The 22,829-nt window shown below is 43.7% G+C and overlaps 1 protein-coding gene across 1 annotated transcript; it reads left to right on the top strand.

Annotated features, from left to right (window-relative positions):
* Positions 1-3,088: 3,088 nt before the first annotated feature.
* Positions 3,089-10,199, top strand: LOC1278312 (zinc transporter ZIP10). Its single transcript, XM_061655236.1, has 5 exons — positions 3,089-4,270; positions 4,771-5,296; positions 8,596-8,892; positions 8,987-9,802; positions 9,877-10,199. The coding sequence occupies exons 1-5, from the start codon at positions 4,010-4,012 to the stop codon at positions 10,122-10,124; spliced, it is 2,148 nt and encodes a 715-aa protein (XP_061511220.1). The 5' UTR covers positions 3,089-4,009; the 3' UTR covers positions 10,125-10,199.
* Positions 10,200-22,829: the final 12,630 nt, after the last annotated feature.

Consider the following 22,829-nt stretch of genomic DNA (forward strand, 5'->3'; position numbering starts at 1 on the left):
TCCTAAATCTTATTCTAGACATGATCTTCATTGTGGGAAAAACTGCACAATATGGATAAGCTTTTACGCTTTTATATATAACCAAATCAATTGTTTCGCGAACTACCTCTGTTAACGCCACGGACCAATGGATGGAGATCACTGGTCTAGAGAATGCTCAGCTTTAAATTTATGTTTTATTATAATTGATCATTACAGTGTTTCTCTAGCCAGTTCAACACTGTAAGCTTAATTTCCAAATCCGTAAAATCCCTATTCAACATTTTCAACTGAATATCGTGCGTATACCGAGCAACCAATGACAGAGCATTCGAGTTTCCAGTTTTATTGTTGAAATGTATTTTACGGTATTGAATTGTTCGTTTCCGTTGTTGAGCTGGCTAGAGAAACCCTGTATACTAATTTTAAATATTATTCAACTTTTAACACCTGTGTCCTCGTTTGCAAGCGCAGTCATAGTTCATCGCCGGTCTCCAAACGTTTCCTCGCTCAGCAACTCCATTCCTCTTTACGTTCCTTATCGTCTCCTCTCGTCTCTGTGACCGACCTCTCATTTTAATACTTTCATGTCGGTAGACTTTTGATCAGAACGATCCGTTTTTTACATTGAACATTGCTACATTGAATCAACTTTACGATCTGTCCGACTACGATCTGTCTGAAGCTGTATCGGATTGGTTTTACCACTAGGTTTAGCAGCTTGATGTTAAAAAAATGCGATACTTACCGTTAATTTCTGTGCCTCAGAGGCTGCCAACCTTTTAAGTATCATCTAGCATTTCGAACGAGTAGTGTAAACAGAGTCCGAATACCCTATCGGCCCCTAGCACGGGGTGGCATCGAACTCATTGGTAAAAATTAAGCGTACAGCACCCCCAAAACATCTACCCCATCGCAACCCACATCCACAGCTTTGCCCATAATTACCGCAGCAGCAGCAGCATCAATCCAAACCCCAACCAACAGCGCACCGATTCAAAAGTTCAGATTTGTGCCCCGGCACTGCTCTGTACTGCTCTCGGCAAGCATCAGCACACCTCCACAACTGCCACGCACTCACACACGGCTTGCCAGTCCGCCCGCACCGTCCGCACGGAATACTAATTGAATCCATCCGGCACCACCCGTACGGGTAGGTAGATTGGTACGGTTGATATTCACGCCTACTTGCGCGACCGCGTTGGCTGATTTTGTTCAGGCGCTGATCCGCAGAACCGCACCACAGCACATAAACGGTGACGTCGATTGGCGCAGTGTCTCGCACCGAGCGCTGCCATAGTGGCTAAGTGACGGAGGGGTTTGTTTCAGTTTTTGGAAGTTAGAGAGCTACCTATTCGGGATGCGTTGGGGGTTTCTCCAGCTTGTCAGATCTTTGCGACGCGTGGTGCTGTACCATACCTCCCATACCATCACGGTCATGGGCCGTGGGCGGACATTGAATACATACGTAATTTTCTTTGTGTTACTAGAACTCGGTGCACTCCTTCGGTTTGCTCCAATGTGGTCACTGCGCGTGGCTGTGTGCTCTCAACCTCGTGTGTGCTGAACGAATTTATGGAATTGTATCAAATTGGCTTAATCAAATCATATCGCGCACAGGGAAGCAGCAGTTGATAAGACGAAACGCCGATGTGCCGCAAAGTGCGAAGTGTAATCGGGAATTTGCAGTCAACCCCACCGGTCGTTGGGATGGCTTTTGCCTTCGGCCATTGGCCATCAACCTTCAAGTGTTTGCTCCAATTTTCAGTGTCACGAACGCGGCCCACGGCTCCAGCGTGCAGCACGCTGGTTGAAGTGAACTACGCTCGAAGGCACTACTCTGTTGCTCTGTCGAGGCAAGACTTTCCGACACGAGCACAGCAACGGTGCCTTTTAGTGCGGTTTCAAAGACACGCTACCGGTTGTGCCGGTAGCACAGATACACAAAACAAACCTTCAACTCATGCGTTGGCCGTTCGGTAGTGGCGGCAAAGTATGATAAGCAAGAATCACCATTCTATCACACGCGATGATGCGACGGGCGCGACAGGCGACGAAAGATTCTGTCCACGGAGATGATCCCGGCAGGCTGAGGTTGCTGGGGCATAGCCCCTTTCTACCGAGCGGTTGTTTTTGTTCTGTGGCAAGGCCTAAAGGCTGCTCCGATCATTAGCATTGTGTAGCTTTGTTTTTTTTTCGGTAGCGACATTCGCACACGACCATCGTCACAGGCTGTAGTTTCTGTAAATGGAGGCCAATTTAAATATTACTGAAAATGGTACACATTAAGCAAACGTGTTGGAAGTTGTATGTTTTTGTAGCATTTCAATCAATCAGAATTATGTGCCATAACAGCTTGCTACAAACAAGCAACACTTTTTCCTCCCCGTTTGAATTGTGCTTTTTCGGTGAACCCCGGCCGTTGAAATGTTATTTTCTTCGTTTACCTCTTTTGCCAAGCCTTGCCTCGGTAGGGGCTTCCTGTATTGCTGTTTTCGTTCACTCAAAAGGCAAGCAAAATTGCTCCACCGTCGGAAAGCTTCACCCCAAGCAAAGCGCTAAAACCAGTTTCACCACCGTTTCAGCAATTTTGCGCCCCCTTCTCAAACCAAACAACAACATAATTGCGACAACACCAAAAAAAAGGGGCAATTTGCACACTGAGCCAAGCCGGGTGAGCGAAAGATGGATGGACACCGAAAAGAAGAGCAGATCAGATCATCACACTGGCAACACGGTCCGTCGGGTCTTGCACTGTTGCGCGCTCTTTCTCTCTCTCTCTCTCTCTCTCTGAACTTACACAGGTGTCGTGACGGTTGCGTGCGCGATAGAGAGAGAGAGATAGGTGAGCGCCGGGGAGCTGGAAGCTGCGCGAGAGATCGCCCGCGCTCATCTACCACAGCGAAAGCTCTCGCCCTGCTGATCTTGCACTCAGCAGTTCGCTCACGCGCTTGTGCGCTCTTTCTAGTAGCTCTCTCTACGGAGCTCCGGTAAACTCTCAGGTGTACCATGAGCGGACGGACGGCATTTAAATTGTCACCCTGCATCACTGTGTGCGAGTCGGTTGGGTGGGGTGGTGGACAACGGTACACATACACACACACACACACACACACACACACACACACACACACGTACCAAACTACCTTTGGTGGCTGGTTGATGGTTTATCCCGCGCATTCGCTCCGTTCATTCACTCAGTCTCAAGCATGTCGCCGGCACGATCGTAGCGTCTCTCTATTCGCTGGCAGGTTAAAAGTGTTGATGTTGGAAGGCATGGACACTTGTAATTCGTTCAAGGGCTGATGAAACGCAAGGGCCGAGCAAACAAAGCCAAACCAGCAGTGGAAAAGCGTACGTGTGAGACGTCGTGCTGTGTCGTGCGTTTCGGAGCAGGGGACGAAAAGCTCCACCGAAAACGGCACCGTTCGGTTTATTTGTTTATATCAATAATCAGAGTGTTGAGAGCAGCAGTGCCGAGGAAGTGCCCTGTCCTCCAGCCCCGTTTGCTCTATTTTTAGTGTCCGCTCTGTGTACCGTCGTTGTGTGTGTCTCTCTCTCTCTCTCGTTCTCATTTATCTCTACCCCGCCGTGGGTATAGTGCCGCGTCCGGAAGTGTAGTGTAGCGTTGGGAGACGAACAAACCCTGGCACGAAGAACAAAAGGGAATTACCCTTCGTTTGGATACGCTTACACGCGGGAAACGAACTGCTTGAAAGTGACAACACACGATTTGAGCGATTGTTCACTGTTTGGTTGTTTGGTGTGGTGCTTTGGAATTAGAATTCCACCGTGTTTGGGGTTTTGGTGCAACAGTTGCCTGTAGGCTTTTGCAGCAGGGTTTCTGCGCGAAAAAAAAACACAGTACTCTAAGTGAAGGGTAGCGCGCGCTCGTAATGTCGGTCGGTGCGTGAGCGGCCACTTCTCTCAGTTATTCCCTTTAGTAGCCTCGGTTGACCTTTAGAAGGTGTGCGAGTAGAGGCAACAGGTTGCCTCAAACCAGGTGTTCTCGAAAAGCCACAGCGTGAAGATGGCATCGTTGCAGAAATTCTTCTTCGGTGCTCGACTTACGGTGGTGCTGTTGCAGCTGCTGATCGTCTCGTCCAACCTGATCATCATCCGTGCCGTGGTGGCAGGGGAGGTTGACTCACCGGTCGTCACCATCACCAGCACCACCGCTGCCTCGCCAATGCCAGCGGCAGCACCAGCACCGGCCGCAGCCGACAGTGAAAACAAGTTTCTGAAATATCTGTTCAACAAGTACGGCAGCAAGGGAGTGATCTCGTTCGAGGTGAGTTGCGAGCCAAATTTCGAAAGGTGCCGCGCCGTACCTTTTGAATTGTGGTGCGCCCTTGGGCACCGCAGGGTATCATTAAAGTGAGCTGTTGTTTTGTGTGTGTGTGTTGTTGTTAAGTTGGATAGATTTTGCTCACAACTCGTTTCTTTCATCACCAGAGCGCAGATCGTGTGTGCTAGAACAGCCGAGAACAGCAGGCGAAGCTCTTTAAATGCTTTTGCAAAAGGCTTGAGATGGGATAAGACATTTCATTCCAACATTCCAAACAAACGGCCATAATGCTGCGGCAAACAGTGGCGTCATAACACTCACAAAACATATTCGTGCCGCGCGGTAAAGATCTTCCCTCTTGACACACACACACACATACTGCTATCTAATGTTTGTCTAGCGCGCACAAACAGCGTGACAGCGTTTATAGTACCTCTCCTTCCCGCCCACTTATCACGGCAATAATCACTCATCGCTCATCTCCGTGCGTCCTCCTTCCGCAGGGTTTGGAGCATCTGATGCACAGCCTCGGGCTCGGCGGGCTAGATTTCACCGGTTCGCACACACTGAAGGAGCATCGCCCGGATGGGTACGATTTCGGCGACTACGACGTGTACGATGGCGTCGGCGGGATGGGGCGCACCGAGCACGGACAGCATGACCAACACCAGCATCTGCACGACGATCATCACGCGGAAGAGCATGGGACACCGGAACCGCCGGTGATAACGTTCGCGACCGCTACAGTGACCTCCACCGACCGTCGACACCGGCACCGGCCGGAGGAGGAACAGCAGGACCATGGGCGCGGCAGTGCGGTGAGTGCCGGCGAGACGACCACAGCCGACTCGCGCCAGGCCGTAAACGGTACAAACAGTACGGCCGGCCCGTACGGTGGTGCCGCCGCCGCCGCCACGACGCTGGTCCAGGATCGGAACCCACCCACCGACGAGGCGGACGATCACGTGTGGCAGGAAATTATCTTCAAAGACATGCACGATCCGCGCCATCGCCATCCGCGTAACAAGAGTAAGTTAACGGGCCTGGTAATTGGTTTACTTTGGCTTAGGAAAAATGAGGGGAGGGCCGGGGGGGGGAGGGTTGGCAGGGAAAAGGGACTTAGGAATGAAATAACCCAGCACCGGACCTGAGCTTAATGACGGATAAGGAACGCTGGTATTTAGGTCACCGGGCGGGACAATGTATGTTTTTGTGTGCCTTCGCGGTGTGCGCATGATTAAGACGGGCGAGTTCGCTGTCAATTGACGGTACTTTAGCGTCAGAGGGGCATGTGAAAGATCGCGATCAATGTTGCGCACCGGTCGTACTCCACCTACACCGTTGCCGTGATGAACAGATTAGTGATGTGCTCTTTGAGGCACACCAACGACTCTGATCCAACTCCGACTATTGTAAGACCGATTTCGACCCTGGCAAAATGGGAACCACTAGTTCCGCCCGGAGTCGGAGTCGTCCAGAGTCGTAGTAGTCCAGAGTCATCTGGAGTAGTCCGGCGTCTTTCGGAATTGTCCGAAGTTGTCCGGAGTCGGAATTGTTCAGAGTCACCTGGAGTCGTCCAGAGTCACCTGGAGTCGTCCGGAGTCATCCAGAATCGTCCAAAGTCGTCCGGAGTCGTTTGCAGTTGTCCAAAAACGTCAGGAATCGGAGTCATCCAGAGTCGTCTGGAGTAGTCTGAAGTCGTCCGGAATCGTCCGTAGTCCGATTATAGTTGACTCCAGACGTCGCCCGATACTCCGGAAGATTCTGGACAACTCTGGATGACTCGGGACAACTCCGGACGACTCCCAACGACTCCGGATAACTTCGGACAACTCAGGACAACTCCAGACGACTCCGGATGATCCCGGACGACTCCAGGCGACTTTGAACTTCTCCAACCCCGGATGACTTCGGACAACTCCGAACGACTACGAACGACCCCGGACGAGTTCGAACGACTCTGAATGACTCCAGATAGTGCTAAGCGGATCTACCTTCTAGAGTGGGTTCCGAAATTATTGATGTCGGATCGGAGTTGACTCCGGATTTTTTGCCAACCATTTACCCATCACTAGAACAGATACAGATACAGATAGCATATGGGCGGACAAATCGGACCAACTATGCCCCGGTTCGGGGCACGTATCGTAGTCGCTTGTTTATACAAACAGCCAAGATAAGCTCGGTCATCCCGTCACTTCTCGAGTGTCGGACAGTAGCAGCCGCAAGAGTGCTCTGAGACTTTTTTTTCCAATCCACCTCACCCGTCTCCATCCACTGCACCGCTGCTGAGGGATGGGAGGGATGAGTGATGTTGGCATGGTTGATTAGCAGATTTATTTCGGTGTTTGTGTGTGCTTTTTATTTATTCATTTGTTGTGTGGAGCTTGTTCTGTTTTGGATGGAATCCGGGGGAACGATATCTTAATTGCCAGCACGACGGGCTCTGTTTGTTTAATAATAATAAAAAAAATCATAAGCTACATTGTACGGGACGGAGCTGCTCGTGCCATATTGAGATTATGAAATGCTGCACTTTGAGTTAGAGAGCCTAACCGCAACCTAGCGCAACGCAACTCAAAGTTCATTGAACGGGGAAGCGAACGGGAATTCGATCGGTTTTGGGGTTGTCGATTCCTGGCACCCGTGAAAGGAGGGGATGCTGATTGGCTATCCGCCTGCGCCTGCTTTCTTTTCTGGCTAGCTTTCTCTTTCTCTTTTGGGCAATAGATGTTCAGTGTTGGTTTGTGTCCAGTCCCAACTCGAGGCGCCCGCGTACACTGGCTCGTGGAGAGTTGTTAGGCGTTTAAGACTGCGCAGATTTCTGCAGCTGCTGGCGTCTGTTGTCGGCTACACATTCTTGAGCACGAATCCACATTCCTGACCGTCCGCACAGGGGAAAGAAGAATGTTTCCTATTGACCATGCAAAACCACACCCGTTGTTGAGGAGTGAGGTGTGGAGTGGGACTACGGGGAGTAGATTTAATCGACATGCAGCACACGAACATCTCGATTTGTCGGGCCAAAATGGGGGATTTTTTTTTTGCTCGCTGCTTTCGGGATGAGAGAGTTCATTCTAAACAAAAACCCCCACAATATAATGTTTGTACGCCTTGAATGTGACTTCTCGCGCAGAAAGCAATCCTCTACTCGCTTGACTAGCATTTAAGTCCCTCGCCCACGGTGCAATTGTATCATTTGTTTATGTCCCCGCTAGGCACGGATACAAAAAGGGCAATAAAGAATTCCCTCTCTCTCTCTCTTAGGCGGAGATAGCTGAACTCTGCCCGCTTCCCTTTCGAGCCGACCCTGTTGTCAACAGGGTGTTGCGAATTCTCCACCCGAGCCCATCGAAGTTTGAAGAAGATGTATCAGAGACGTGCCGAGAGGATGGCCGCACTTCTAGCGATCGCGCGCGCGCGTGTGTTTGTGCAGGTTTACAAACCGGTTTAATGATTTAATGTGGCGTTTGCGGTAAAACCGTTTGCCAACGGCCGCAGCACGTCACAATCTCGGTGTAAACAAGGCGGAAAGGGGAATTCCTCTCACTGCCGCTCATTCAAGTCTTCGCTCGGTCATTATTTTCCCATTTCACGATTTTTGCAAGCCACACACATACACACACACACACACACAAACACACACACACACACACACACACACACACACACACACACACACACACACACACACACACACACACACACACCGGTCAAGAATGTTGCGATCCACTTTCATTCTAATGGAGTTGTTTTCTTTTATTTTAACAACAAAAATATAAAAACAGGCAACAAAACGGAAACGCACATGGTTAAATGTCATAGTTGCAACCATTTTGCCGGACCGGAGTGGATTGTTATAAAACACTCCCACTGCCAAAGCGGAACTTAATTTTGTGTTGTGCCATTTGCTGCTGTTGTCCGTTTTGTTTGCGCTACAAACAGGTTTTAGTTGAATTTAAACAATTCATAACGCTGCTTCAGCTGAACCGATTTCACCACCCAGCGCGAGCAGGCATGGAGGTGCCTTCCTTGCTCCCAAAGGGAAGATCAACCGAGCGCTCAAGGTCGCTACATTTGCGACCTCCGCAACAAGCGGGGGGGGGGGGGGGAAATCCGTTGTTAGAGGAAAGGCAGCACAATAAACTAAATCATATTGACACACGCAAATCCCAGGCCGGCAAATGCCACTGCGACATTTACTTCCCTAAACAGTTTACGATAACAAGAAGTTCCGTGTCTCGCAGATGCCCTTATCTTCCTAAATACTAGCGGATTTGTGTTTTGTATGCCTTTCGATAACAATATCTTGCTTTGCCATGATTTAGATGTCCCGTTCTGTCTGTCCCCGATGTCGATCGTCCATCTGGTGATGGAGGAACCGCTGCTTGCCAAACATCAGCACTATCGCAAGGCGCGATCACTACCGTCGCACAACCACAATGCCCACGGATCGAGCGCACCTGATGTGGAGGAGATAGATCCGGATGCACGGATCGAGATAACGCCGTCCGAGTTTAAGGATCTCTGTCCGGCCTTTTTGGTGCAGCTCGACCAGCGGGCCTGCTCACAGAAGCTCCAGAAGGAGAGCAACCCGCACCGGGAGCGGAAAGCATTCTCGCAAGGTTTGTACGAGCGTTGGAGATCGGTTCCTTCGAGCGAGTTGGGCTTCTAAACGTCATCTTTGTTGTTTTTTTTATTGGTCACCTACCTTTACAGCATGGATTTACGCCACTGCCTGCGTGCTGATCATCTCGCTCTGCGGACTGGTAGGAGTAGCGATGGTACCGCTAGCGAAATCCATCGCTTATGACGATATACTGCGCTTCCTGATCGCGCTCGGCGTGGGGACGCTTTGCGGCGATGCGCTGATGCATCTGCTGCCCCACGCACTGCTCCCGCACGGCGGGGACGAGGGCGACCATGAACATCATCACGGCGAGCCTCACGATGATCATGGTGGGCATGATCATGCGGCCGAACAGAGGGCGATGTGGCTGTGTTTGTGTGCCTTCGGGACGGCATTCTTCATGTACAGCTTGGAGATGATATTGCCCCTGTTTCGGGAGGGAGGCGCCGACGACCATCATCATCACCACCATGGCCATTCACATGCGCATTCGCAGAGCTCGAATCGCGTCGAGCCTAGGCCGGCAGCTCAGCAAAACAATCACCAGCAGCAGCAGCAGCATCACCATCACCCGCACCGGGGCGATGACATCGAGCTGGATCTGACGGACGGGGCGAAGGATAAGGAGGCGAAAACGATGCTGCAGAAGAAGAGCGCCCGCAAACCGATGGCAGCGGTCGCGTTCATGGTCGTACTGGGCGATGGGCTGCACAACATTACGGATGGGCTGGCGATCGGGGCGGCCTTCGCGGTGGATCCGGTCACGGGGCTGGCCACCTCGTTCGCTATCCTGTGCCACGAGCTGCCGCACGAGCTTGGAGACTTTGCGCTGCTGCTGCAGACCGGCGTCAGCATTAGGAGGGCAATATTTCTCAACATCGTATCTTCGATTCTCAGCTTTGTCGGTGGGTGGCGCACGTCACTTCAAACTCCACAGTGGAAGGACACACACACACTAATGAGCCGTACTTTCTTCCAGGCATGGCACTGGGTTTGCTGCTGACGGGACTGCACGAGTCGGTCGTGGGCTGGATCTACGCGGGAACGGCTGGCACCTTCCTGTACATCGCGTTGTCCGATCTGGTGCCGGAGATGCGCAACGATGTGGCGCGAAGCGACCAAAAGCTGAAGGTGATACTGATCCAGCTGGCGGGGCTAGCCCTGGGAGCTGTGATTATGTTGCTGATTGCGCTGAATGAGAGCGCGCTGCAGATGCTGTTCGATTGAGCAGCTCCTGATTGTGTAAGATATCAGTGTTAAGTTTAGGTAGTGTTTAGACGCAATAAAGTGTACTTTTTTATAGAATCCTAGCGAATGGAATGTTGATGTGCAAATGTCGCACTTACCAACCACTTACTTTGGGTAGGACAATTTCAAGTGCTGCTACTCTGTTAACACACATTGTACAAACTGTATTATGATTCTATTCTATCTAGTTGTTCATACCGTTTGGCATATTGATGACTTACAACACCGCACTGAAATGACAATGATTATCTACCGTTATTGCAGCACATTTTTCCGATGGCTTCGGCTCTTTAATCTGGCCCTAACGACTGTCTCAAGAACAGTGCGACAGGTACAGCACGTTGAATGTTTTAGATGCTTTAGCTTTTTCTTGATAGTTTGTTTTTTTCACTCTTACGCTCTATCATTCTTCGGCTCTAGTAGGTTTCAATTCTTCAACTTTTCCTCGCTCTTTTCAAGCTCTTCTATTGTTTTCACTTTAATAACTTCAAAATGTTCTTCTGTTTCACGTACTTTATGGCCTAAACGTATTTTATAATGATAAATCAATAAAATTTAAAAACAACTTCATTTGATCGTGCCCTGTTTCCCACTCTCGGCGAGATTTTTTAGTCATTTTGCATGCAAGTTTAGCACTTGCACGCAACCTGGGTTATAAGTACTGTTTACCCTTTTTACCAATTAGGGCAAAGCGGGGCAAAATGGGCATTTAGGGCAAAATGGGCATATAGGGCAAAATGGGCACCTTGTATTTAAGCATTATTTGACTACAAAGAATACTACTTTCCAATGATCAAAATGTATTCATTAGAGTGTTCTATAAACACCATGTAAGTTTCATAACCCTTACATAACAAATAACAAATAAAAAATGCAAAATAAGGTTTAGAAGCATATTGATGTAATTTTTGTCACTTCTAAAATTAGCTTCAACCAGTGTCACAGGGATGTGTTGAAGTTTTACATGATATATTTTTAAAGATATGATATTTCTGTACAATTTGTCTGAAGAAAGCAAGGCGATTGAATGCGTATTTTTACTAATATAAGAAAAAATACAAAAATGCCTCACGTGGGGCAAAATGGGCAGATGGTTCTGACGTACGGGGCTTGGTGAGGCTATGGTGTTGTGTTTGTCGCCTCAATAATGATAATAGGCACAGCTTCAAAAGATTAGATTTTGTAGATGAAAACATGTAAAAACTGTTTTAATTTCAATAACATATTTTTGGAAGAATTTTAAAGGCTTTCCTGAACAGAAAAACGAACGATAGAACGAAAATACATTTCACGAAACGTGCGCAAAAGCATAGACCATTACCTAAGCGCAGTTGTTGTGGCCCATATTGCCCCGGTGTTTTGACGTTTCACAATTTGTTTACATATGCCCATTTTGCCCCAGGGCTATGCCCATTTTACACCGCGTGTCAAAATAACTTCTCGTAAAACATCAACTTATATTTTACACTGTTTTCATGATTTCGAGTTGTTTTCATTCTATTTGGAAATTTTAATCCATAGATAAAGGGTGGAGGCATACAATAATGAAAGAAAAATTGTGTTTTGTGGCATATTTAAAGGAATATTTAGTAAATTGCTTAACATGCCCATTTTGACACGCTTTTTCCTACTTTATATTTTATTACGGATCATATTTGTCACTCTTATACATGTGCTCCTGACTTATTTTCAAATTCCAATTGATCTCATAAAATGATTATATTTGAATCATAAGCTTTACTAAATCATGATACAATTTTTGTATCCGAATATTTGATGGTAGTATTTAGAATTGTTGTAGTATTTAGAATTGTGAGCCGGTCTCGTAGTACAGTCGTCAACTCGTACGACTTAACAACATGCCCGTCATGGGTTCAATCCCCAAATAGACCGCGCCGCCATACGTACTGACTATCCTGCTATGGAGGGAATCAATTAGTCACTGAAAGCCAAGCCCACAAGTGGGTACAGGCAGGCCTTGACCGACATCGGTTGTTGAGCCAAAGAAGAAGAAGAAGAATTTAGAATTGTGGGTACTCTTACTTTGGTGGGTTGTTCTAGAGTTTTAATTCTTTCTTTATAAAGTACTTCATATTTATTCCACGGCTCACATTGAATCTTGCGAGCGGATATCAGTGCTGCTACTTTGAATATAATATAGTAGGTTTTGCTATTGTTTTTGCCTTTTCAAAACATTGAATAAAATTATAGAGACAATATATTATTTATCTGCTGTATTATACTACAATCTGATATAGAGTTACAGAATACATCGTAACATTAGTAAGTTAGTTGTAAAGCTGCATAAAGAGAGAGGAAGTTAGTGAGTGGGAGGAAGCAAAGTAAGAGAGAGAGAGAGAGAGAGAGAGAGAGAGAGAGAGAGAGAGAGGAGAGATGATTTAAGATGAGAGATTTAAGGAGAGATGTATTTATTTATATATTTATTTATTTCTGTAATTCTTGTCCGCCAATGTTGGCCCCACATTCGGCTCGGCTTATTTGCCCCATAATTCATGTTATGCTTATCTACATTAAAAAGGGATAATGAACGAGGACTACAGCGAGGAACGTGCATGTTCACTTTGCTTAATAGGCTTGGTGCGTCAATATCTCCTTTTAGCAGTTTGGTCATAAAGATTGTTTTAGCCTTTTCATGGCGCTTCTCAACCGTTTCTTCACCTAACAATAAGTATCATGTTCTACAGGGTAGCGTGTCATCATTTGGCCATCTAAGAACTTTTGTCTCGAAATGAGTCATTTTTCTTTTAACACTTTCAATGCGTTTGAGCCAGCGGTTAGTATATAGACTCCACACAATTGATCCATATTCTAAAATTGATCTGACTAGAATGTTAAACTCTTTTTTGAAACACAAAGGATCATTCAACTCTTTCGTCATTTGCCGTACTATATTAAACCTAGGGTTACTAAACCTTGGCTCTGCTGATTGTAGAATCCTCCTCTTTTAAATAATAAACACGGTATCGTTGATGTTTCCTCGTCACCGTTTATTAACCATCTCCTCGATTCTCACCAACGTTCTCTTTATATAACTTCCAACAGTGACCAATGTTCTCTCCCACAATTCCCTCTCTTTTAGTCAACGTTCTCACACTTCCTCTCATTCTATGTTTGTTCTCTCTCTTGTATACAACACTGCTTGTACGCAACTCTACATCCTTTTTCTCCTCTGAAGTTAATCCAATTTCAAAAGTACTACAAAACTTACATTGTATTTTAATATTTACATTGATATACGAGAGAAAAAAAAACTATTATCTCAATCCTTTAGCCTATTTGGAATTCTTCGAACTCTTATTGGACGATTACCTACACTTTGGTTATCATCTTTTTGTTTACTATTTTGTGAATTCTTTGTTTTTATCGCTTCTACCAGGGGAATCTTATATAAATGTGCAACAGGCCGGCGATATTTAACTCCTTCATCACTTACTACTATAGTATCGTTTCCAACCCTTTTTATGACTCTAAATTTTTCAGTTCCATATTTTGGCTCTGCCTTCCCTTGGTGATAGTTCCATATTTGAACTATATCTCCTACTTCAATGTCAGAAGGTTTGGATCGTCTCTTCTCATCCGCATAGATTTTTCCTTTCATTTTCCGTATCGCATCTCTCTCTTTCACATCTTTGTCGCGGTTCCAATCTGTTGCTGTTTTTAATGATGGTAATAGTCCCTTAACTGGCCTCCCATTTAATAATTCTAGGGGGGCTTTACCTGTTATGGAATGTGGTGTAGTATTGTACATATGTTCATACTCTTCAATAGCTTTACGCCAATCACTGTTTTGTGCCTTTGCAATTCTTAATGTTCTTAGTATTCCTCTATTATTTCGCTCTACTAGTCCGTTCATTTGGGGCCAATAGGGAATTGAATGTACTATCTTTATATCTTTTGTTTTGCAATACGTTCTGAACTCTTCACTACTAAATGGAGGCCCATTGTCACACCTGATCGATTCGGGGAATGTTTGATCTTTGCATATCGTTTCTATAGCTTCAATAGTTTTACTTGCTGTAATGTTTTTCATTTCCACAATTTTTAAAAATCTACTATAATAATCAGCTAGTACCAGGAACGTTCCAAATTCTTTTACCGTAAAAAATCTACTGCTATGTCTTGCCATGGTCGTTCAGGCATTTCTTTTCGTATCATTGGTTCTGCTGTGCCCATTTTTCTTACTGCTGCACATCCACTACACGTTTTGACGTACGACTCTATTTCCCTGTCCATAAATGGCCACCACATTTTCTCTCGTAATTTTCTTTTCATTGTTACCTCTCCTGGGTGTCCTGCATGAGCTATATGTAATGCTTTTTGTCTCAGCTTTCCTGGTAGAACTATCCTGTCATCTCTCACAACCATACCTTGTATAATTCCTAGTTCTTTGCTGAACGCCTGATAATGTGCCAAGTTTGGGCCCCATGTCTGATTTTCTATAGCTTTGACAACTTTCTTCATTGTCTCATCTTGTGCTGTTTCTGACCTGATTTCGCTTAATGTGATCGCCTCGTATTCATTGTCAATAGTATAGACGTAATGCTCTGAAGCTTCGTCAAATGGTTTGTTGATATCCCAATTTGATCCCACCCAAATAGCCAGCTCGTACTTAATAGCTGATTTAGGGCTGTTTAACGAAAAATCGTTCCAATGTCGTACTTTGTGGCTGATTAAGAGATAGACGGCACTTTGCGGAACTATGGAGCTTTTTAACAGGCACATGGTACTCTTTGGAACTTTGCGGCTGATTAACACTATGTGTAGGGTTCATGATGGAACTTTAAGGCTTGTTAAAAACGTGTACCGAACTTGGTGGAACTTCATAGCTTTTTAATGCATGACATCGGTACAAGGTGGGTCTTGTCAAAGTGTCAAAGACAGACTCCGCCAATCATCTCATTGCTGCCGTACAAGTTAGATTAGTTCCTTGAAGAAGGGATTTTGAAGGAAGTGATTGTGATTGTACAGTAAATTGTGATACGTTTCGTGTAATTTATGAATATTAAGGGTTTAAAAATATACACATGTACACAAACAAAACAAATCCTGTTGTTTATTTCATCGATGACGCTTGCTTGAAAATAAAACACAAAGAAAAATAATCCCCAGCACCGTAGCTTAAGGAAGCTGCTTAGGCGCTATTTAGAAGGACCGCCTGGAACTTTGATGCTGTTTATCTACTGCAAAAGGCGAATTAGATCAGCGATCTTTAGCGTGCCAAAATGAGCTGCTTAAGCAATTCTGGCTATTTGGGCAATCTCGATAAACTATCAGAAATATTACAGTTTCCGGGAATGTATTTAACTACAAAGTTGTATGGTTGTAATCTCAAAGCCCATCCTTCCGCTCTTGAACATGCCCGTTTACCATGTTGGTGTTTTCCTTCAAAGATATATTCTAACGTCTTATGGTCGGTGAAAATTGTAAACTTTATCCCAAACAAGTATGGATAAAATTTTTCCACTGCCCATACAACTGCTAAAGCTTCCCTTTGAGTTTGAGGATAGACTCTTTCTGTTTTCGTTAGACCCTTTGACGCGAAACTTATAATGCGAGATTTTCCTTCCTTATCTCTCTGGGTAAGAACAGCTCCTAATCCCGATGGAGATGCGTCAACATACAATTTTGTCTCATCCTCGGGCTTATAGAACCCCAATTCACGAACATTGTTGGACAACTCTGTACGCAGGTCATCAAAAGCTGTTTCCTGCTCTTTGCCAAATGTCTCTACTTCTCCTCTAATAAACTTACGTAGAGGTTCTGACCTACTCGATAGATGATGGATATATTGCCCTACAAAGTTTACCAAACCTAAGAAACTTCTAGCTTCCTCCCTTGTTGCTGGTTTTCTAAAATTCTTAATGGCTTCTACTTTATCTTCAGCGGGTGCAATACCTGACGAACATATTTTGTACCCAAGTATTTCTAAACTGTCAGCACTAATTACACATTTCTCCTTATTCAAGGTTGCGTTATTTTGTTTTAAGACTCCTAACACTTGCCTTAAGCGTTTATCATGTTCTGTTTTATTTTCACCTGCTACAACTATGTCGTCAATGTAAATTACCACTCCATCTATTCCTATTAACATTTGAGTCATAATTCTTTGGAATATTTCTGGGGCACAATTAATTCCAAACATTAATCTCTTGAAACGCATAAGCCCTTTGCTAGTCATGAAAGTGGTAACTGCTCTTGAGTCTGGGTGAAGTTCAATGTGGTGATATGCCGAAGTAATATCGAGTTTAGAAAATATTTTGCATCCACGTAACTTGTTTAACAATGTTTCAATAACTGGTAACGGAAAATGTTCGCGTTGGATCGCTTGGTTTGGATATTTCATATTGATACAAATTCTTATATCATCTTTTCCCTTTGGTACTACTACCATTGGGGATATCCATTCCGGAGGGCCTAAGACTGGTTCAATTATGTCAGAATCAAGCATGTTTTGAATTTTACGGTCTACTTTTTTTTCTAACGCAATTGGAACTCTAATATACGATATTTTTTTTGGAGGTATTGCCTTATTAATGGATAATCGGATCTGAATATTTGGAAATTTTGGAAAAGGTTGTATTTGTTCTTCTAAATTTTGTACCTCTAAACCTACTTTCAACACTTTTAACTGCTCGGCAGTAGTTTTGCCTAACAATGATTTGTTGCTATTCTGCACTACAAAGAATTCCGCATATACCGTTGGCTTATTTTCGTTAACTGTTACTAATGATTTAAATTTAAGAATTATTTTTAAGGGTTGTTTGCTCGCATACGCAGTTATATTCTTGTTACAGTCGTACGTGATATCGTGAATATCTGCTTTGAATTCTTGTAATGTTTTCCATACTTCCTCCGTAACGGTATTCACAGACGCACCTGAATCTATTAAAAATTCAACAGGAACATGATCCAATGTACATGTGACCATACCGTTCTCCCAAAGCCGTGATGTCGTTAATCGCTATAATAATATTAATTATTTTAATTATCAAATCTACAAGGATTCTACGAGCCCTCATTATTATTATATTACCTCATTAAGGTTGTCTACCGCATCTGAGTTTCGTCTTTGATTTCGCTGCATATGTCCTGATGATTCTGTTTTCGGTTTTTTCCATTGAAACCTATTCTTTGTTACATTTCCTCCTTCCGTTTTGCAACATCTACCGAAATGTCCTATGCGCCCGCAAGCATTACAACGAGCTTTTCTAGCATAACACTCATTAGAATTTCCGTTATGTCGCCATGACCCACAACGGTGGCAGCTAGTATCTTGCCATTTTCTTTTTGTTATCATTGGTTGTTGTTTGACGTATGCAATTGACGGTTCAATTTCTTTGTCCTTAATTTTCATTTTCTGGCTTATTAATACTTCCCTGTTAGTTGCATAATTAATAAGCTCATCTAATTCCATTATGTCTTCTAAGCCTTTGTCCCGAACTCTTTCGTCTTTTGCTCCTATTGTTATTTGATGTAATATTTCTTTTGTTACTCGGTCCTGAAAGTCACATCGAGAAGCTTGTGCCCGAAGACGCAGAACATATTGATTAACGGACTCTTCATTCTCTTGCTTAAGTGACCGAAACACTTCTAACTCTATCCTTTCATTTCTTTTCCCGAGAAAGAAGTGGTTCAGTCGCTTGATGGCATTGTCGTATTCCGGTACTGGTAATTGTTTAAACGGTATCGAAACTGCCCTTGGATGTTGTTCTCCTGGCACCGCTGCTAAGTTGAAATATATCCGCTGCAAGCCCCGACCTCCACGTGCCAGCATGTATGCTAATTTCTCGCTTTGTGTTTCGATTTTCTTCAGTGTGACAATCAGTTCAAATGCTCTATGCCATTCTTCCCACTCGCGACGTAAATCCGATGCATCTGCAATATCATTGAATGGCTGCAAAGGCCAATGTTCAGTATCCATCTGTAATTAATTTTTTAAATTATAAATATTAGTATTTGTATTAATTGTTTATTTTCCCTTTTTTTAATTTTATGACATTTATTGCTGTTATTATTTCCCATACTCTAAATACACTACTGAACCAGCAATAATATTTCGCAATAAACTTCGCTCTATCTCTTTCATAATAACTTGATCAATATGAAATGCACCTACACTCACACTTGTATGTAATTTAAAACCTATGTGGAATAATATTTACTCAAATATCATTTACTAATAATTGCTACATGTAGTAAAGAAAATAAATAAACAATAAAATATTAATCTACTGCCCCGCCTTGGGCTCAATTCGCCTTAGGGTTCTCAACCCTCGCTAAATTCGTTGGTTCTATTGTCACTGATTGTCACTTGTTTATTATGCCTCACATTCACACACACACATACAAGCACACACACACACACACACACACACACACACACACACACACACACACACACACACACACACACACACACACACACACACACACACACACACACACACACACACACACACACACACACACACACACACACACTGTCCCATCGTTCGAATCCGTCACACAATAGCTGCTGTCTTACTGTTCCAAAGAACTTAAAATTTACCTACTCTCACCGCGAATGCACGTCGGACCACACATGTCTTTTCATATTTTTTTCTTTTGTCTTCTAAAAAATCTGTCGTGCCTCAGTTGTCCAGATGGTCACTTGTTTATTATATCACACACACACGCTGTCCCCTCGTTCGAATCCGTCACACAATAGCTGTTGTCTTACTGTTCCAAAGAACTTAAAATTTACCTATTCTCACCGCGAATGCACGTCGGACCACACATGCCTTTTCATTTTTTTTTCTTTTTGTCTTCTACAAAATCTGTCGTGCCTCAGTTGTCTAGATTGCCACTTGTTTCTTCGGGCACAGACTATTTTAACCAACTTCTAGCAATACGATTTGACCACACGCTCTGTTTGACCATTTACATTATTCGAATTTGTCCTTTCTTTTGCAACATTTTCATTCCTTTCCACTCTGTACACTTTGATGTCGCACATTATTTATCTTTTCTAATTTCCTTAATTTCATTCGCTTTATATATCTTTTTTTTTAATGTTACGGTTCCGCACTGGTTTCGGTTACTTTTCGCTTTATCAAATTTTCTTTGCGCTGCGGTATCCTACCGGTCTTGCTATGCTACGGATTTTCCAGACTCTTTATGCTATGGAATAACCGGACTCAAATACGTGCTACGGGATGTACCGGTCTCACAATTTTGCTATGGATATCCGGACTCTTTCTTGGGCGCTACGGTACCACACCGGTCTCAGCCACTTTTGCTACGGTATATCCAGACCCCTTGGTGCTGCGGTGTTCTACCGGACTCCTCCTCGCTATGCTACGGATTTTCCAGACTCTTTTATGCTATGGAATAGCCGGACTCAAATACGTGCTACGGAATGAACCGGTCTCACAATTCTGCTACGGATATCCGGACTCTTTCCTGGGCGCTACGGTACTACACCGGTCTCAGCCACTTTTGCTACGGTATATCCGGACCCTGTTTGTTTTAACCTGTCACATCTTCGTTTATCTTTAATTTTTTTTTATTATTATTATCATTATTATTTTTTTTTTTTTTTAGCTTTTAAATTCTCACTCTTTTATTATTCTCTTGTTAGTCGGACTGTTTCGCTTGCTAACTACTACCACACGCTTATTCGTTTTTACGTTTTATAACGGACTTCACATTGTTCGTTCGGGATTATAACCGGTTTCACCACACTTTGCTACCATAATCATGTTTATCACTCGCACATATCACAATTATTTTATAATAATTATCATGATTAATTGAACCATTTTTTTTTTTCTTGTACTCAAATTCCTTGACTCACCTTTCTCGTTTCAAATTTCCTCTTTTCTTGTTTCGTTTACCGGCTGCGCCAATTGTAGAATCCTCCTCTTTTAAATAATAAACACGGTATCGTTGATGTTTCCTCGTCACCGTTTATTAACCATCTCCTCGATTCTCACCAACGTTCTCTTTATATAACTTCCAACAGTGACCAATGTTCTCTCCCACAATTCCCTCTCTTTTAGTCAACGTTCTCACACTTCCTCTCATTCTATGTTTGTTCTCTCTCTTGTATACAACACTGCTTGTACGCAACTCTACACTGATAATAACTTCCATATGATTTGTAAAAGTTAATTTATCAAGTCTAGCAAGATACCACGATCGCGAATTGTAATGAAATCAAATAGACCAGAACAGGCATTAAAGCACCATATGGCACGAAGAGGGTAATAAGAGGGTTGTCTGCACCCAGAGCGGATCGCCGTCGGGGAATGGGCAGAAGAGCACGAGGACATAAGTTATGGGAGGAAACGTGAATTTGGATGGACGAGAGAAGGAAAGGAGAGTCTAAGGAGACACCTGAGCGTACGTGCTGCGTGTTTCCAGTGTTTTAATGTTTTAATTTTTAATCGTGAAACTCAGCAGCTACACGGTGGAGGGTACCAAGGGTCCTGTACGCCACTGGAACTATTTTGTCGATATTGGGGGCCTTCACGATTCTAGTTAGTTTTTTGTTTGGAGTTTGACAGTTGGAGGCTGAAATCATGTAAACAATCCATACAAAACCCCACAAAAAACTAGCCTGCGATTTTCAGTCTAGAAAATTTTAGCCTAAAAGCTAGAATTAGATTCGAGTACCTGCTCGAAAACACGGGTTTGTTTACATTTATCCCAAGGTGCATGAAAGAAATCAGGTGATCGAATCTGGAATCAAAGTGTATGTAGTCCAGGTGGTCTCATAGCATTTTTTATAACCAAATTTGAATATCACTTTTTGACAGAACGAGTGAAAACTTTTGCTCCAACGAGCTTTCTGGAGGCTTGACGAATACTCAAAACACTCTTACAATCTTCATTCAGAAGCAGAAGCGATAAAAATCAGCCTTCTAAATTCATACACCTTGGGATAAGCCCACCTGTATATTATACTCACTTAGATAGCTGCTCGAAAACTGCTATACAATGCAAACAGCTGACAGGCTGAAATTTCAGCCTACGAGCTTCAAACGGAAAGGGCCCTATTATCATGAAATGTTATTTTCGAGTTAATTATTACTCCGAGATCTTTTGTACAGGTGGTTCGGTTCAGTCGATTGTCGCTTAATAAGTAACAATGAAGAAGAAGAGATAGAGAGCGGCTAAAGGAGATAACTTGACATTTATCAGGGCAGAGGACTCGAAAGTTAGAAGCACACTAGCGACAGAAGGTTTCGATGTGGCGTTGGACAAAGACACAGTCGTCAAGAACTTTAACGAAGGAAAGAAGATTTCTGTATCATCTGCACAGCAGAAAATAAGTTGGGAGGAACAGAGATTGTATCATTAATGAAAAGAACAAACAGAAGAGTGCTCGATACTTTTCCTTGAGAAACACTGGAGAACGGAGGGGGTGGGGGGACTGATTCTCTGTTTTATTAATTTTGTTTATGATGCATTGAAAAACTTACCCATGATGTTTTATTTTGTCAATTTGTCTCAATATTGTTTAGCACCATTCCTGCTATTTTTGATATGACCTAACCTGATGGCCCCGAAAATCGACGCCGATGACACTTCACGGTCGTAGGTCGAAGTGTGCGTGCAATCTATCTGGAGTTTATCGAACGCGCGCTCGCATAGTTTCGTGTGTGCCACGATAAATAAGTCACGATAAGATGTGTTATTAGTAGTAGTATTTTGCATTTATTGTTTGATTCACGATTAATTATGTACGTCTACTAAAAGCGGTGTAACAAATTGTTTGGACGTAGCCATTTAGAAATGTTCAATGAAAGTATTGAAACGTTTAGATCAACGATGTAAAAACGGGGAGTTAAAACTAACATATGCGCAAATCGAAGTTGATCATACAGTTACCTATTCGAATGATTTTTAAAATGTATATCTATGTTACTTATAGGTGAGAATGACTCACATGAACTACTAACAATAAACAACATGAATGTATCGTCTAGAACTTTTGGGAATTACCGACCTTTAAGAACCCAGCTACTCAGAGGAGTATATAGTGAAAATGATCCCATAACTACGACGGGTCTAAAATTCAACGCTCACTATGATAGTTTTGACTGGCATCATGGGACTAATTTAGGTTACTGTGCCTGCGTGTTTTTATACGGTCCTCTATGTGTTATATATTGATAGTCTTAGGAGTTAGGGTAATCTCGAGTGAAAAGACAACTCTTTTCAAACAGTAGCATTTTAATAAATAAGATAATACCAAACAATAATACGCAATTCAAAACACACCAATGTAATATTAGGCCATATTATCTTCAATGATCATATGTTGGAGTACTATTGGCAGCCTTTCGCAAACCTTTCGCAACCAAGCACGATACCATGTACGAACAGCCATTTTGAACAGCTATGTTTAGCATATTTCGACCCTCATCATCTACACTGCCCAGATTTGTTGTATGATCAAGAAGATACATGAATGCAGGCATCGATTTCTTGTGACATACGTTTTTACCTTTCGGAAGTAATCTCATGATCATTGCGATGAGCCTGTTGGTGATGGTCATATTGGTCGTGAGATGAATGTACCTGAGCATGGGAACGTTTCCTTCGTGAACTGAATAAGCCAGAAGAGCTTCGAGAACGTATCCATCATGAAGGATATCTTTTGCATCATATTCAGGC

The sequence above is a fragment of the Anopheles gambiae genome, chromosome 3, assembly GCF_943734735.2.
Source record: "Anopheles gambiae chromosome 3, idAnoGambNW_F1_1, whole genome shotgun sequence".
Taxonomy (NCBI): domain Eukaryota; kingdom Metazoa; phylum Arthropoda; class Insecta; order Diptera; family Culicidae; genus Anopheles; species Anopheles gambiae.

Coding starts and splice junctions, on each gene's coding strand:
- LOC1278312 (XM_061655236.1), top strand. CDS start 4,010: ATGGCATCGTTGCAGAAATTCTTCTTCGGTGCTCGACTTACGGTGGTG. Junction 5,297..8,595: donor TCGCCATCCGCGTAACAAGA/GTAAGTTAACGG, acceptor GCCATGATTTAG/ATGTCCCGTTCTGTCTGTCC. Junction 9,803..9,876: donor TTCGATTCTCAGCTTTGTCG/GTGGGTGGCGCA, acceptor ACTTTCTTCCAG/GCATGGCACTGGGTTTGCTG.